The sequence below is a fragment of the Anopheles gambiae genome, chromosome 2 (assembly GCF_943734735.2).
Source record: "Anopheles gambiae chromosome 2, idAnoGambNW_F1_1, whole genome shotgun sequence".
Lineage (NCBI taxonomy): Eukaryota > Metazoa > Arthropoda > Insecta > Diptera > Culicidae > Anopheles > Anopheles gambiae.
Window position 1 is genome coordinate 7499033 of NC_064601.1, and position 16248 is coordinate 7515280.

Consider the following 16248-nt stretch of genomic DNA (forward strand, 5'->3'; position numbering starts at 1 on the left):
CCCGGTTGGTTCGCTCACTGGGGCCCCATGGCCACAGGGAAAGTGTTGGAGTAAAACAAAAATCCAATAATGCATCCTCCACTGTGATCAATGTCGCCCTGACGGACCAGGGGAGCGGGAGGAGTTCCTGATGGGGAACAACGATGCCTGGTTGCATTGAAATTACCAATATCTGGTCGGAAACAGTTGATGTTTGCCGTTCGTGAACTTCGTGTTGATTGATACACGTCGGCAACAGAGCAGATTTGTAATTGAACTCGATATGATATTTGCAATCCGATTTGGGGTTTTTACAATTTCACAACGCAATCTCAGGCTTTACTTCAACTTGGATGTTGCTTCCTGTACCGGTTTCGCTTCATTATTTGTAAACTCCAATGTACTGCTCAACTCACCGTTGAGAAAAAGGTCACGGGCAAATAGTGAAGTTGTGGTAGTTATTTTGTATTGTTACCACTCTGCAAAACCATTTCTATTCCAGCATTGCAAACAGCTTACCCCAGCCCTATGTCTGCAGTGTTGGGTGCGGGTTTTGGACCCCTTCGTTCCCTCTCCAGCAGTGATCCAGTGCAAGTCCGCCGTAGCCGTACGCAATTTGTCTTATTTGTACGTTCCATTCTTTTCCATTTTTTCTCCCCCCGTTCGCTCGCTCGGGGATGGAAACTCCCGGGATGGATGGATGATGATAAATGCAGGGCTGCTACGTGACCGGCCTGTACCTTCAGGGTGCACGGTGGGACCCGGAAAACCGATGTCTGACACGCTCGACGCCGAAAGTGCTGGTCGAACCGCTGCCCGTGCTCTCGATCGTACCGATAGAAACACACCGGCTGAAGTTACAAGTAAGTATGAACGCCCGCCCCGCCAAGATCTTGCTCTGCCCAACGCCTACCCCACTTCCCGCGCTTTATTTGATTATGTTGCCCGCTGTCACATACCGAGTTTGATAAACATTTCGATTTGGTCTTGCGAAAATGTGCGACTGTGCATCAGAACAGTACGTTGTGTGTGCCTTGTTTGCTTCCTTAGTTCTTCGAGCCAGGGAGTGGGATATTGTTCATCTACATTCCAACTTTCTGCTCGGTAGCTGATATTAATTGTGCAACTTGTTTGTTTCGATTGTTTCTTATTTTTTGTATTTCCTCTAGAATACGTTCCGAACGCCCGTTTACACGACGTCCGAGCGGCGCAATGCGATGGGCGTTGGGCTGGTGTTTGAAGCTGACCTGCGGACCGAGGAGCACACCAGCCTATGGGTACTGCAGGGCGTGTGTCTAACGATGAATTTGGATTAAGCTCTGGACATCTGGTGGTTGAAGGATGTCTAAGAATGCACCGATCGTGATGATTATAATAAATTATAAATTTAATGTTTAGTAGGACTTTTAAAAAAGTTCTTTCTTCTATGACTCCTATTACACATTGGAACCAGTACTACGCGGTAGATACTGGAATTGAACCCATGAGCACACACACACTCTGCTTCCGCTACGACCAGGAGGAACCGCGTTTGTGCGTAGCGTCTGCGCACTGGCCGCCGCACATACTGTCATTTGAAATCATCTGTGTTTATGAAAACAGCTTGGCTGGAAAATCGATAACTCCAATCAAAAGGGAGCAGACGACGAGCACAATGACGAAAGTGAACGATAAACAACATTGCAACTGAACTACGTTTTGTTTTGGGCACACGGGGCAAAGAATGTACAAATCAGTGTTTTGGTGGTAGTGTTTAGCGAATCGTGGAAGAGTGCGAAAAGAAGATGTTTATGGACGACAGTGGCATCGAGAGCGGCGACAAGCTGGAATCGCTGTTCATCGACGAACTGGCCAGCTTCGGGGAGGACCAGCTGTTAACGGACACTGCTGCAGTAAGTCGAATTACTACTCGGGTTACTACTCCTCATCAGTGCTACATTACATTCGGTATGGTGTTTGCCTTTTCTTTCTCTCCCCCCGGCTAGCCTGCGCTTCTTAAGGGTCCCGTGGACTCGGACGCCGAAAGTGACATCTACTCCAAGCTGAACGATTTCGATGTGGTGTTTGAAAATCCGGGCGAACGGCCCGACCCGATTCGAGCGGCCGTAGCAGCGGCGGCCGCTCCCGTGCCCGATTCCGACCTCCGTCTTCCGCGGCACCAGCCGTCCAGTGGCGCCGGCGGACGCAAGGTTCTGACGAGTGACAACAGTACCGATTCGTTCGCTTCCTCCACGGCCACGTCCAGCGGAGCGCCGGTGTCTTCCGGCGCGAATGGAGACGAAGGTGGTGGGCAGCGCGATCACGGCGCTTGCACGGTGCCGCAGCTCAGCACGTGCAAGATATTGCAGCGCAAGCTGGAGCTGAAGGTGGAACGCGCCAAACGCAACTACCGCCAGATGTACCACGATGGGGGCCAGGTAGGTCGGCACGGGTTTGGCATCGTGCAATGAAGGTTGAATTTACTATAAAAAAACCCCACCAAACCACCGATTCCATTCAGCAGGATCCAATCGAAAAGGAGCCGAAGATTAGCAGCCTCATACCGATCTCGCGCCTTCCGATACCGGCCGGGCGGGAAAGCCACCAGCTGGTGGACGTCAACACCGGCTTCAACAGTGACGACGAGCTCGAGAATGTGTCGTTCTTTCCGCGCCCTAATCGGAAGGGCAGCGGCGGAGGCAGCACGCGCCAGGAGCTGTCCGACACGTTCAGCATCCAGGAGATGACGATCGAGTCGGACAACGACGAGCTGGACTTTGAGCAGTGCCGCAAGATGTCGGACAGCAAGGGCTACCGGAAGATACTGAACCGCGGGTGCTCGGGCGCGGCCGGCAAGGACGACTATCTGGACAACGATACGCTGGACGAGGATGACGATTCGCAGAACCTGGAGCTGCTGCCACCGAAGGGCGGCGGTTACGCGCTGAAGGAGCAGCTGCGGCGACTGTTTTGCTGCTGCTTCGTAAAGAGTAACGATTTCCTGTGATGTGATGGAGAGCACTCGTTCGTTTAATCGTTTTTTTCTTTCTTGGGGCTTCCCATGCGAGAGCAACGTCGTGTGCGGGAAGGAAGGGAAAGCGACAAAATGTATCCGCAAACATATTACTGCTACCAGCAACAAATAAACGCTTCCAGCATATTGGGAGGAAATTATTAATCGAGCACAAACTAAATCATCCCTATGTGTATGTGTGTGTGTGTGCGTCTATCCTTGTATTGTCATCAAGCTTGATCGACATCGCACCACAGATGTGTGATTCAATTTCTCATTCATTTATTATTTCCTATCGATCAGAGTTAATGCTAGATTCTATTTTTTGTTTTCCTCTGCTCTACTGCACTGCATCCCTCCCTGTCTCGGCTGTCCACGATGCTCACTAGAGAGAGAGAGAGAAAGCGAGAGCCTCGTATGGAGCGATAGACGGAGGGAGCGAGAGGGAGAGCGAGCCAATTAAAGAAGAGGGGCGTTGATTGTTGACAATAAATTATTTACAGTAGTAAGCGACGGAGAGAAGAGGCAAATGGAAAACGATTCGGAAAATGCAGTTGTATGCGTTGTTTTCTTCCTGCTTTCGATGTTTGTTTGTTATCCTGTCCCTACTTTAAATGCATAGTTGCTATTGTTGCATTGGTGAGCGTTAATGTTAGCAAATTGTGGCACAACTAGAGCCATCTTAGATTTGCTGCTTATTTAAACTCTTTTTTTGTTGTATCCATTTACTGGGTTTTCCAGGGGTTCTCATAGTTGTGGAACACTTACTTGACTCTTTCTTATGGGAAGTAAACTTCACATGATGGAAATTGGACTCTATAGCACCCTTGTTGGACAAGCTCCTTGAAAATTCTTATTGGATTTGCCCAATAAGGGTGCTATAGAGTCCAATTCCCATTACATTAAGTTCATTTCTCGAAAGAAAGGGTTAATAAAGCGTCCCACAGCTATGGGAACTCCTGGCGAATCCTGTATCCAGGCTTGAACGCACTGATCCTACCCCTTTTAGTCAAGCGAATAAAGCTACACACTGTTCTCTCCTTGCCTGATGATGACATACGCCTCCTCCCCCTCTAAGCTATATGTATAAAAGAAAAGCACTACGCTTAAACATTGTCACTAAAATTGATTGTATTGTGGCGCGAAGGCTGTGTTCGCGCCAAATTTTGGGGGATTTTTGATACCATAAATTCACCACTTCACCACCACTGGCGCACCGTTACGGATGGAGGTGTGTGCTGACGCTCACTCTCTCTCTCTCTCTTTTTCTCTCTCACTCTCTTGAATGGCTAACATTGTGCTAGAGCGGAAATAAATAGTTGCATAAGGCAATTTTCTTCCTTTTCGTGTTTTGAAAAATAGGATTTCGGTCCATTTCATGACTGTTTTTGAACGGAACGGATGACTGGCTGTTGGATTCGTGGCTAGTGTGAAGTTTTGCGCTGGTCTTACGGGCGAGATTCTGATTTGCAATCGATGGTAAAAGCTATTTCTATGCTCTCTCTCTCACTCTATTCTTCCCCTTCTTTTGCTATGGCACGAGTGTGTGTTGTAGTTTGTTCAACGGTAACGGTTGTTTACATTGATCTGTCCCGCCAGCGTGCACGATCGGCAGCAGAACCGCGCGTAGTACTTGTGGTTGCAGTAGTGTCCCGCCACGATCAGGTCACACTTGGCAAGGAGCTGATTGTCGGTACATCCCGGCGGCACGTATACACCTGCGTTTGGGAGTAAAAAGCAGAAAGAGAAAGATAAAAAAAACCCATTGTACAATTCCGCCACCACAAGGACGACGGGGACCGTACCTTCAACGTGTATGCTGTTCTCCTGGAATGCTTCCGACATTTCGTTTCGCGCCAGACACTTGTACCGCCCAGTGTCGGACGGTATCGCACCGAACACCATCAGCTGGTGCGCGTCGGTGATGTGTATGCGATCGGTCGGCACCAACATCTGGCCATCCTTGAACCAGTTCACCGTCGGTCGCGGGTATCCGTCCACGGTGCAGTTGATCGTGAAGTTGCTGTTCGGCCGCAGGTCCCGTCCCTGCGGGAAGTGCATTTGCACGCTCACCGGTGCTACAAAAAACACAGTAAATGGACAGTTTAGCAATGTGTTTTTGTGGTTAGTTCTTTCCCCCCTTTACCCTACAAACAACATAGCAGCAGCAACCCAACACAATGAGTTTTAGTAACAGAAAATAAATGCAAACAAACCCACCACCACCGTACTTACCTGGCGGTCGAACGACCACTGGCGGTGGCTGAGCGACTGGTGGCCGGGGCCGCGACGGGTAGCGATCGACCGGTGGGGCAGGACGCGCTGGTGCCGGTGCCGCCACCACGTACTTCACGTACCGCTCGTCCTGCGGATTAATCTGAGCCGGCAGGTTGTAGCCGTACACGGTGACCGTGCGCGAGATGCCCTTGCCGGCACCGGAGTACGCCTGGCAGACGTACGGCCCGAGATCCTCCAGGCGGACGCGCGGCAGCGACAGCGAATAGTCGCGATTCACCATCTTCAGCGGCATCATGAACGTGTCGCGCCACCAGGTGACGATCGGTTTCGGGTAGCCACCGGCCGGGCAGCGCAACGTGGCCGGGCTCTCCAGCTCCACCACCAGCGAATCGTTCAGGTTGCCGGCGATGTAAGCGTCCCGCGGCACCGGGTCTGCAAGCGTGTGCGTGTGTGTGCGCCGTGCCGTGCCGTGCCGTGCGTGGTTAGTTGTGCAGTAACAAGGCCGCCCCCATTCACCAGGAAGAGTTTAAACCCACATCCATTGTGTGTTTTTTGTTAGTAAAAAGGTGAGAAGAAAATAGAACGAAAATAGAATGCCGAAAGAAGAAAAGCGCGAGTTAGTTACGGGGGGGGGGAAGGAAAGTGTGCTGTTAGCTCACCAGCAAAGAGTGTGTGCATGCCCCCGGGGAGGCATCTTGGTGGGTTAGTTACAGCCGTTTCGAGCCAAACTCTAATCCAGCCCAAAAAAGAAGAGCCATTACTTACCGTTCACCGTCAGTTGAACTTCCCGAAGCGCCGGCTCACCGATGCCATTGTCCGCAATGCAAACGTACGTGCCGGAGTCGGTGCGATGCAGCTGCACGATCTGCAGGTCCCCATCCGACGTTATCACGTACCGGCCCTGGTTGGTATTGAGCTGCAATTGCAAGGTGGAAGCGTTACAGCGTTACAGCTTTTCCGAAAACACACGCGTCAACACTCTCTCCCTCAGCCGCCCTACCATTATCTCGCCCTTGCGCCAGCGGATCGAAGGCGGCGGGAATCCGGTCGCGAAGCAGCGCAGCAGTGCAATGCCCCCTTCCTCCGACTTGATGTCCAGCTCCTCCTGCGGCACCTCCTCCAGCACGGTCGGTCCGGGGACGCCCGGCTGCCCGCCCGTCGGACGGTCTACCGACGCGCGGTCGACGGGGCTGATGCAGATCAGCGCACAGCCAGCCTGGCAGCACTTGTTGTTGCCGCGACAGTCAGCGTCCGTGTTGCAGTCGCGGCTGCAGTGGGTAGCGTTCGCCAGCACCGGACAGTCGCCCGGTTTCTGGGACTCGCGGCACACGCCGACAAACTCGGACCCGGTGCCCACGAACGCTCCGCCACTCTGCACGTCCACCACGCACTCGCTGCCCGCTGGGCAGAAGTAGCCGGCGCACGGATCGTTACACTGGCAGCGTTCGCACCCGTTGGCAGGATCGTACGACTTGGCAATGCCGTACGGGCAGTGCAGCTGGCTGCACTCGTGGTCGTACTGTTCGCACGGATTCACCGCATTGGCTGTGTGTGTGTGTGGGGGGGAGAGGAGGGAAACAAGCACAACGAGATGGAATTAGTGAAAGAGCATGACAAAAAGGGAGAAGGCAAACGTTAGTCACTATGGCAACACCGATGAGTTGATGTACACAGAGCGGATGAAACGGGCGAAAACCCCGGCAATTGTTATGGAATGGATGACCAAAATGAGCTACCAGCAATGGCATTATTCCGTCTAGCATGATGAGATCGATGAAAATAGGATGATGAAGATAAAGGTTTCCGGAACCGATGTAACGAACGACGCCCCAATTGTAATCCACGTGCCATCTTGTGTAATGCGTTTTGCGCATGTGATTACGCCTAAAACCCAGCAAACCAACGCAGCCCAACAAACACACCGAAGAAGCGCGCCACCGTAGGACCAAGGTTCGCAAATGCGAAAGCGAAAGATAGCTTTGTTTTAGTGACAAACAGCTTTGTTTTCCATCAGCAGCAACAGCACCTGGCAGCAGTAGCAGCAACCGCCATTTTTGCCCCACAAACACACATTTGCGATAGCGACGACGACTTACATTCGATGGTACAGTACGTGCGACAGTTGCTGTACGAGGGGAAATTGTTCGCATTGCCGCCGCAGCCACGGTAGCGGAAGGCGAAACAGGTCTCGCGCTCGGGATCGTAGTACCAGCGTAGCTTCCGGGACCGGGTCCCGCATCTGTCACCCTTCCGAACCGGAAGGCTACAGATGTGCAGCTTCTCTGCAGACACATCGCAATGATTGTAGTGCGGGTTTTAGGGGAATGTTTGGATGATGGAATTTCCTTTTGATATTTTCACTCTCTCACACACACACACACACACACACACACACACACAGTACTTACCAGCATCGTCGAAGCCGGGCCGCTGATGCACGCACGTTCCTTCGCATTCTTCGGCGCTCGCGAAACGATTCCCGTTGCCCTCGCAACCACTGTAGTTGAAGGCGTAGCAGGCGTGCGTCCGCGAGTCGTAGTAGTACATTGGAATGCTTTCCGTGCATTGGCCTGCTTGGACCGCATCCTGGCAAACGTCTGCAAGGTGGGAAAATGAAAATATAGAGATTAAAATTAATTTACTGCAACGTAGGGATCCGACATTCCTTCCAGTCGATACTTACCTACACCGCGGTACATGCCACACACCCGTTCACACTCCTCCTCCGACCGGTAGCGGTTCGCGTTGCCTCCGGCGCCACTGTACCGGAACCGCTCGCACGACTGCCGCTCCGCGTTGTAGTAAAACAAAATCTCGTCCCCATCGCCATCGCCATAGTCGGGCACCTCCTCGCACCGGCTGCCATTACCGGCCGCCGGCTGCTGCTCATGCGGTCCCCGCACATCGACATCGACCGGTGCGCGTCCTCCAGCCGGGCAGCTGCGCTCACATTCCGCCTCACTCGCGAAGTTGTTCCCGTTGCCGCCGCAACCACTGTAAGCGAAGCGGACGCACCGCTGCTCGTGCGGTTCGTAGAACCAGCGCTCCTCGTTTCCGCTGCACTCGCCGTACGCGTGCGGCAGTTGACACACGTCCTGTTCCCCTTGCCCTTCGCTGCCGCACGATCGTTCGCACTCTTCCTTGCGCTGGAAGTTGTTCCCATTGCCGCCGCAGCCCGTGTACGTGAACAGCTCACACGTGCCGGTCTGGGTGCTGAAGTAGTAGCGCGCCTCGTACGGGCTACACTCGCGATCCCCATTGTCCATCGGCAGCTGGCACTGGCTACGGTCGAACGGTTCGCCGGGGGCTGCCGGGCGCACTGGTGCCACGGGGGCTGCCCCCGGTGGAGCCGGTGCCGGTTTCGGACCCTCCTCGATGCACCGGTTGATGCAGGACTGCTCGTCGGCAAAGTTGTTGCCGTTGCCGCCGCACCCGCCGTAGTAGAACTGGCGGCACCGTTCGTCCTTCGTGTCAAAGTACCAGTGGGCGGTGTAGTTCTGGCACTCGCCAATCTCCGCCGGCAGGAAGCAGATGTCTTTCTCTGTCGTGAGGCGAACAAAAAGGGGGGGAAAAACGGTTAGCGCAGGGAAGCGACAAACGTGGGGTTACACAACCCTCCGCGTGAGAATGAGTGTTACGGACGGCTACGAGTGTTTTAGTACAGAAAAAGCCTTAGGGCGGGAGGTAGTGGTTGTTTTTTTAAGAACACTTCTTGCGGGGAAAGCTGGAAAAGAATGTAAAACGATTTTTTGTTTTTTGTTTTTGTCCAATAAGCCAAAGGGTGGTTCGCCAAACAGGTGTTGTTGTGCCCAAGATCGGATTCAATTTTGTGAACCGGATCTTCCGTCTATGGGTACTAAATTTTGCTCTCGTTTCGCTCTCTTTTCGCGTGGATGAGTGTATGCGCAGCAGGTTGTTGGAAATGTGTAGGAAGGGTCGGACGGTACGGTTGTTTCTGTTTTTTCTCTCTCTTTTTTTCCTTCGGGCGCCTCCTGGCCTCCCAAGAACACACCGCGAGGCGCGCACACTACTGCACTACTTACCAACCTTCGGTGGGCACTGCTCTTCGCAATGATCGCGCGAAACGAACTGGTTGTCGTTGCCACCGCAACCGGTAAAGTAGAAGGGCATGCATTTCTGACTGTCACTGGCAAAGTACCAGCGGGCCTGCTGCTGCTGTTGCTGCTGCTGCTGAGCTTCGCAGCTGCCTGTGTCCAGCGGTTCGCTACAGCTTGCTACACCATGCCCAGCGGGGAAGTTTAGATTACGGGGAAAGTTGAAAGGTTTTATGGTGAGTTAAGCGCCCGTACGCGCGCGCGTTTTAAGTCACAATCAAAGGAGCCAAAACCAGAACAGGGATGGATAGAACAGAACAGAACAGAGAGAAAGATAGAGAAAGCGTCACCACACCCAATCGCGATTCGCGATGCAGCCAACACCCTGGGAGTAACGGAGCAAGTGATAGAGAGCATCTGCGGTCCGTGCTGGCATGCACTGGCAACGGCCTGAAACAAAAAATAACACACACGGACACCTCCGGCCCGAGCCGGATACTTACGCTTGTGTACGCCCGGTTTCTTGCAGTGGTAGCCGCAGGACGCTTCCGTCGGGTAGTTGTTCTTGTTGCCCTTGCACCCGCCGAAGTAGAAGGGATGGCACGCGTCCGTCTCCTTGTCGTAGTACCAGCGCTCGAACGTTCCATTGCACGGACCCGCTTCCATCGGTTGTTCGCACGGTGCTGTGGAGGAAAGATGCCAGATTAGTCCCGGCTGGAAGTTAAACAACACGCGTTGTCGAGCCACTCACGCTTCGAGTCGTCCACACTGCACAGCGCCTTGCACTCTTCCTGGCTCTCGAACCGGTTGGCATTGCCGAGACAGCCGCCGTACGTGAACTGTGCGCACATGTTGCGCTCCGCGTCGTAGTACCACATGTTGTAGTGGCCGGTGCACGGGCCGCTAATCTTGGGCAGATGGCACACATCCTTGCCGGTCGGCGTCTCGCAGATGTTCTTGCACTCCTCGGCCGAGTCGAACCGGTTGTTGTTGCCCTCGCAGCCACCGTACCAGAACCGTCCGCAGCCGCCGTACTCCACGTCGAAGAAGTGCTTGACGGTGTAGTTGTGGCACGGGCCCTTGTCCTTCGGCAGCGCGCACGCCTTCTGCGGCGACTCCGGCACGGCGGTGCAGCCCTCGAACTTGCTGCCCTGCGCCTCGCTGACCCCGTCCGGGCAGCAGCCGTACTTGCTGTCGGCACAGGTGCAGCCCTCCCCGTCCGGACCCTTGGCGGGCGTTTTGCCGTCCCCGCAGCACTTGAACTCGCTGTGCGTACAGTGGCAGCCCTGGTTGTGCGGGCCCTTCGCCGCCGTAACGCCGTCCGGACAGCAACCGAACTGGTGCGCATGGCACGGGCATCCCTCGAACGACGGGCCCGTCGCTTCCGTCTCCTTGTCCGGGCAGCAGCCGTGCTGCGCGTACTGACACCCGCAGCCCTCGTTGTCGTGACCGCGCGCCGACGTCCTGTTGTCCGGGCAGCAGCCGTACGGTGCGTACTGGCAGTCGCATCCCTCCAGGTTGGGGCCACGCGCCGCCACCACATTGTCCGGGCAGCAGCCGTACGGCGTCTGCAGGCAGCAGCCTTCCCCGCTGTGACCGTGCGCCGGCGTTTTTCCATCCGGACAGCAACCGAACGGTTCCCGGCTGCAGGGTTCGCAGCCCTGCCCGTCGGGCCCACTGGCAGCCGTCGCATTGTCCGGGCAGCATCCGTGTGGTGTGGTGGCACAGCCCTCCACCGCTGTCGGCAGTTCTTCCGGCGTCGGTTGCTCGGTGCCGGCCGGTGCTTCTTCCTCTTCCTTCTCCACCCCGGGGCAGCCCTTCGCTTTCGGGCCCTTCGCTTCGGTGGTTCCGTCCGGACAGCAGCCGTGCTTGGCCGCGGTACAGCCGGGCGGCATGGTCGTCGTCTCAACCGGGCAGCCCTCCGCATCGTTGCCCTCCGCCGGCGTAACCTTATCCGGGCAGCAGCCGAACAGCGTGTCGGCACACTCCGCCTTCGGGCAGCCCTTGCCGTTCGGTCCCTTGGCCGGCGACACACCGTCCGGGCAGCAGCCGTGCTTCGTCTCCTTGCACGTTTCCGCCAGCGTGCAGCCCTCCAGGAACGGTCCGGACGCTTTCGTCTTGCCGTCCGGGCAGCATCCATGCGTGGACTTGGCGCACTGGGGCACCTTCGGACGGGGTTTGCATTTGCGCGGCTTCTGCTCCTTCGCAATGATCGAGGTGAGCGTGTACGGCGTGCTGCTCTCGCTGTCGTCCGCTTCGTCGTCGGTCGTGGAGGCGTCGGTCGAGGAGTCCCAGATTTCGAACGTGGTCTCGCCCACCGTTTCCTCCGTTACGGTTGAGCCGGTAAAGTCCTCCGTCGAGGCGCCGGTTACGGTCGGCTCAGTCGAGTCCACCGTCGTGGAGCTACCGTCGGTCGATGCGCCCGTTGCTGATTCTTCCGTCGCTCCCGATTCACTCGAACTGTCCATAGAAGTGCCCGTCACTGAGGGTTCACTGGAAGATGACATCACGGATGTTTCGGTAGACTCGGATCCTTCCACCATCTTCGTGCTGGAATCGGTCGAACTTTCGTCGGACGACACTTCGGTGGTGCTACCGTCACTGCTACTGCTGCTCGTTGCCGTATCCGAAGCGACCGTACTGCTCGCTGCCTCACTACTATCCGTCGTCGAAGGCACATCGGTGGTGGACGCATCGTCCATCGTACTGGTCAGGTCCGTCATCGTCGTGGTGCTACTAAGATCGGTGGTGCTTTCCTCATCAGTCGAGCTGGTGGACGTTTCTGTCACATCGGTGGTCGAATCCGAAGCATCCGTCGTCGACACGCCACTGTCCGTGGTGGTGGGCATTGAGTCCTCCACCGAGGAAGCCTGACTGGTTGAAGCCATGTCCGAGGATTCGGTCGAGCTTTCTGCGCTTGCCTCCGTCGATCCACTCGATTCCGATGCCATCGAGCTGCCGGATGAGGCGGACGCTTCCGTCGTGCTACCGGCCGCATCAGACGATGCATCATCTGACGCACGGGAGGTGGCCACTACCGTCGTTGCCTCACCCTCGTCACCCGAACCTTCCGACACTTCGGACATTGGGCTGCTTCCGTCGCCAGAACCTTCCACCGTCGCCTCCGTCGTAGAGCCCTCGTCCGGATCGGTCGCCCCAGTGTCGAAGCCCGTCGCATCGCTCATCATCATTTCGTCCGTTTCGAGCGATGATTCGGTCGTGCCGCTAACGCTGCTGTCCAGCTCGATGCCCTCGGCCAGCGACGTATCCTCCGTCACCATCATAACACCGTCCTGGCCCTCCGTGCTCGCAGCACCCGATCCATCCTCCTCACCGTCGCCACTCGCATCGCCGCTCGCATCCTCCTCATCATCCTCCTCCTCGCACAGCTCGTCCTCGTCGTAGTCGTCTTCCACCTCCGGTTGCTTGCTGCCCACCTCCACCGGGATCACCTCGTCCTCGGTGCAGTCGTGCTTGTTGCAGCTCTCCGTGGCCAGCTGAATCTTGTCCACGTCACAGTTCGTCTCCGGCACGACCGTACCGTTGGCGAGGCAGAGCACCTTGCGCGACATCACACCGCCACCGCAGCCCTTGTCACAGTCCGTCCACGGGCCGGCGAACCACTGGCCCGGGCACTCCGGCGGTCCCTCGCACTCCTGCTCCTTCTCCGGCTTCTGCTCCGGGTCGCACTTGTAGTCATCGTCCGCCCGCTTCAGCGACTGTCCGTCGAACACACCGCACACCACCGTGCGCGTCTGTACGCCCTTGCCGCACACCGCCGAACACTTGCTCCACTGGGATGTGTACCACTGGTACTCGCACGGCGTCAGTTTGCACTCCCGGCGCAGCTCCGGCAGCTGCCGATCGGCGCAGAACGATGCGTCGTACACGGTGCCCGACTTGGACGCACAGTGCACCGTACGCGTTTCCACCGTTGCACCACACTCGTCGCACTGGAATGTACACGAAGCGCGTTAATCAAAACACAACAAACATCTCCCCAACCGTTACGCGCCTAAAGGTATGCAAGCGTTTATACACGGGCGTAACGGCAGCACGCCAGTTACGTCGACTTGGTCGACTTTTTGTTTTGTTTGATGAGAAAAACGAAAATACTCACTCCGCTCCAGGACGATGTGACGTAATCGACACCCTCGCACGGGCGCAGCATACACTGTTCGCTGACGGCCGGCTTTTCCGTGATGCACTCCTCGTCCTCCAGCACCGTGATGCGTCCATTTTCCTTCCGATAGCAGACGACCTTGCGCGTTCGCTCGCCCTCGCCGCACAGTTTGTTGCACTGAGAAAGGCAAAAATAGACAGGTTAAAGTAGTAGGACCCAAGAGCATTCCCTCCAACAACTCCATCATCCACTTACCGGTGACCAGCGTCCGACGTACCACTCGGGACAGATAATGCCCTGATTGCATTCCCGCTCCGTCGCCGGCTTATTGCCGACCTGCTCGAGGCAAACGTCATCTTCGATCTTTTTCGTTTCACTAGAGGAAGTAATGGGGCAAATGGAGAGAAAATCAGCATCAGTGCACAAAGTATTCGTGAAATTGGATTTACTAGCTACTTCCTCTCCTCTCTCTCTCCCTCTTACCCGTCAGCCGACACACGCTCGCAGTACACTTCGCGCGTCTGCTTGCCCTCGGTGCCGCATGGTTTCGAGCAGTTGCTCCACGGCCCCTCGAACCAGCGGGGCGGACAGGACTGCTGGCCACACTTTTGCGTCGTCGGTGGCTTCTCGCCCAGATTGCACAGCCCTTCGTCCACCTCCTTCAGCGAGCTCTTGCTGTTGCACGTCACGTTGCGCGTCTGCACCCCACCGCCGCACGTCACCGTGCACGGCTCGAACGCGGTGTACATCCACGAGTAGCTGTCCGGTTCGTCCACCGGGGCCGACTTCGACGACACGCTGTACTCGTAGTTCACGCCCACATTGCGATCCTGCGACAGCAGCACCAGGTACACCGATTCCGTCGTCGGCCCGAGGCACGTCAGCCGGTCCGGCGCGGCAAAGCCCTGCGGACGCCGCTCGTAGTGCCAATCGCTACCGGCAAAGTGGATGGTGCGCGGAAAGTCGATCCGATAGTTACCGTTTAGATGGTAGAAGCCGGTCAGATTCCGAATCGCCAGATAGTTGTTCGAGGGGGCCCGCTCGCTGATCAGCACGTTCGTGGCACCGGCCGGGATGAGCAGCAGATCGTTGTACCCGACCTGCAGGTTGCTGGCATCGAGCAGCCCGGACGCCGTCTTGCAGCTGCTGCCGTCGCCGCGACAGATGCGACACTTGTCCTCCTTGGCCTGCGAGCCCAGCATCATGTCGCAGCCGACCGACTGACAGGTGCCGTCCACGCACACGTCGAACGATTCATCATTGCAGCGCGTTCCGTCCGCCACCTTCGCCCGGTGCCGGTAGTAGAACCGCTCGCCCACCGGCATACAGTTCAGCTCGCAGGGGTTCGGCGCCCGGGTGTACGGTACCCACTGGTACCGGTGTCCCTCGAACGGGACGTCGTTAAACTCCGAACACTGCTGCTTGCGGAAGTCCAGCTCGCGCTCGGGACAGTCCTAATGGGGTGAGGCAAACGAATAGAAAAAAAACGCTGTTAAATCACTGCCTTTGTACATTAAACTTACTTTAAAACATTTAAAAACTGTTCTATTTCCAGTGTTCATCTAACGACTTATCTCCACCAGCAACTTTGATCACCACAAATCGATCACAATAATTCACACCGGCGTGCTGGTGAAAAACAAAACCACCGAAGGAAATAGAGAGAAAAACAATGTCCGGAAGCTGGACGGGCAAAATAACTCAATATGAATGCATGGCACGATGCATCGCCGGCAGTCGTTTATCAGTGGCTGCCAATATGCAAGCAAAAACTGCCAACCAACGAGGAGCGGACGGAACAAAGCAAGAAAGAAGGAAGGAATGAAATGCAAAAAATACGGAAACCATAATGTAATCGATTTGTTAGGATCAGGTTGGTCGCATTCTTCTGTTTCCGCTTCGCTTTTCCTGCTTTTCAATCTAGCTTCAGGTGGTGCACCATCCTTTGGCACGTGCGGGGACACGTTACGCCATTCCAGGGACTCCCTATTGCGGCAATGGTGCGCCTTGAGCAGGACGCTCCTTGGCTCGCTGGCTGCACATCGGCCGACCTCTCTCGCCGACCGACAGACCGGTGCAATTGAATATGTTTCACTGGCATAATAAAATTTATCGACACAATTATAGCGCATCAACGGGAAGAAACACCCTCGGTGGTGGGTGAAAACGGGGCTGCGCCAGGAGTGTGTTTTTAAATGCAATGATAGTAGCAGTCGGTCGGTGGTGTCTGCCATTGCCCGCCGTGTACGCTTGTTTGTCAAGCTGTAAGACACAATCGATCGGAGCCGGAGCAGCAGCAGTAGCAGCAGCGTGGCAGTATTGAATTTTCCGAAGAGCGTCTGAAGCGACAGAAAGAACCCGGAACTGATGACACTGATACCTTAATTAAATGAATCATGGTTACGTGCTTTACAGCAGCCGGGACGTTGGTGGTGGTGCACGCTGCACGTCGGTGTGTCAATAAAGCTGTTGTCCTGTTGGTTATAAGTTGTGCAATATTATATCGCTCGGGCGTACGGTTTTCCTGAGATCTTGCATCCGGAGCATACTGTTTTTCTTTGTGTTATTCGTAAGAGTTCCATTTGGGGAGCATTGTATTTGGAGTGTTTATAAGGGTTAGTTCCAAAGCAGGATTGTATGAGACTGTTGCTGCCTGTAGTCGATGTTTATTACACAAAAAACGAGCTTGTCTTCGTAAAGAAGTAAGATTAAAATGAGGAAAAAATAAATGTGAAATCTTTTCCACCAACCAGCTCCATGGCCAAACGCCATACACGCTCTTTCCATATTGTCGAATCACCAAAAAAGTGAATGAAAATCGAAATCGAAAAGAGAGAAAAAAGAAAGGTAAATAATTGACG

The 16248-nt window shown here is 55.2% G+C and overlaps 3 protein-coding genes across 25 annotated transcripts in view; 2 read left to right on the forward strand and 1 right to left on the reverse strand.

The window, feature by feature from the left end:
- Positions 1-1376, forward strand: part of LOC1281510 (dynein axonemal heavy chain 10) — a 39702-nt gene extending 38326 nt beyond the window's left edge. For both annotated transcript variants that reach the window (XM_061647185.1, XM_061647186.1), the window contains 2 exons: positions 696-842; positions 1149-1376. In XM_061647185.1, the coding sequence (XP_061503169.1) occupies positions 696-842; positions 1149-1295 (294 nt within the window). In that variant the 3' untranslated portion in view covers positions 1296-1376. The remainder of the gene's footprint in view (positions 1-695; positions 843-1148) is intronic.
- Positions 1377-1519: 143 nt separating this feature from the next.
- Positions 1520-3152, forward strand: LOC1281509 (uncharacterized). 2 transcript variants are annotated; one of them, XM_061647210.1, is made up of 3 exons: positions 1520-1871; positions 1965-2396; positions 2480-3152. In XM_061647210.1, exons 1-3 carry the CDS (start codon positions 1764-1766, stop codon positions 2963-2965), a joined length of 1026 nt encoding a protein of 341 aa, XP_061503194.1. In that variant the 5' UTR covers positions 1520-1763; the 3' UTR covers positions 2966-3152. The 2 variants fall into 2 exon arrangements, with proteins under 2 accessions (XP_061503194.1, XP_321431.5); XM_321431.5 differs by having other exon boundaries at positions 2483-3152.
- Positions 3153-3231: 79 nt separating this feature from the next.
- Positions 3232-16248, reverse strand: part of LOC5667695 (papilin) — a 65762-nt gene continuing 52745 nt past the window's right edge. For 13 of the 21 annotated variants that reach the window (XM_061647197.1, XM_061647200.1, XM_061647195.1 and 10 more), the window contains exons 7-19: positions 13871-14841; positions 13643-13763; positions 13385-13564; positions 10016-13217; positions 9768-9947; positions 9253-9444; positions 7893-8750; positions 7618-7806; positions 6210-6754; positions 5975-6125; positions 5207-5641; positions 4777-5049; positions 3232-4689 (exon numbers count right to left, since the gene is read on the reverse strand). In XM_061647197.1, the coding sequence (XP_061503181.1) occupies positions 4532-4689; positions 4777-5049; positions 5207-5641; positions 5975-6125; positions 6210-6754; positions 7618-7806; positions 7893-8750; positions 9253-9444; positions 9768-9947; positions 10016-13217; positions 13385-13564; positions 13643-13763; positions 13871-14841 (7455 nt within the window). In that variant the 3' untranslated portion in view covers positions 3232-4531. Of the gene's footprint in view, positions 4690-4776; positions 5050-5206; positions 5642-5974; positions 6126-6209; positions 6755-7157; positions 7492-7617; positions 7807-7892; positions 8751-9252; positions 9445-9767; positions 9948-10015; positions 13218-13384; positions 13565-13642; positions 13764-13870; positions 14842-16248 lie in introns of those variants that run through there. The other 8 variants (XM_061647205.1, XM_061647204.1, XM_061647202.1 and 5 more) reach the window with 3 other exon arrangements.

Bases quoted from the DNA above. Each gene is read 5' to 3' on its own strand.
- LOC1281509 (XM_061647210.1), top strand. From the start codon at position 1,764: ATGTTTATGGACGACAGTGGCATCGAGAGCGGCGACAAGCTGGAATCG. The intron at 1,872-1,964 runs GTAAGTCGAATT...CCCCCCGGCTAG, and splicing joins TGTTAACGGACACTGCTGCA to CCTGCGCTTCTTAAGGGTCC. The intron at 2,397-2,479 runs GTAGGTCGGCAC...GATTCCATTCAG, and splicing joins TGTACCACGATGGGGGCCAG to CAGGATCCAATCGAAAAGGA.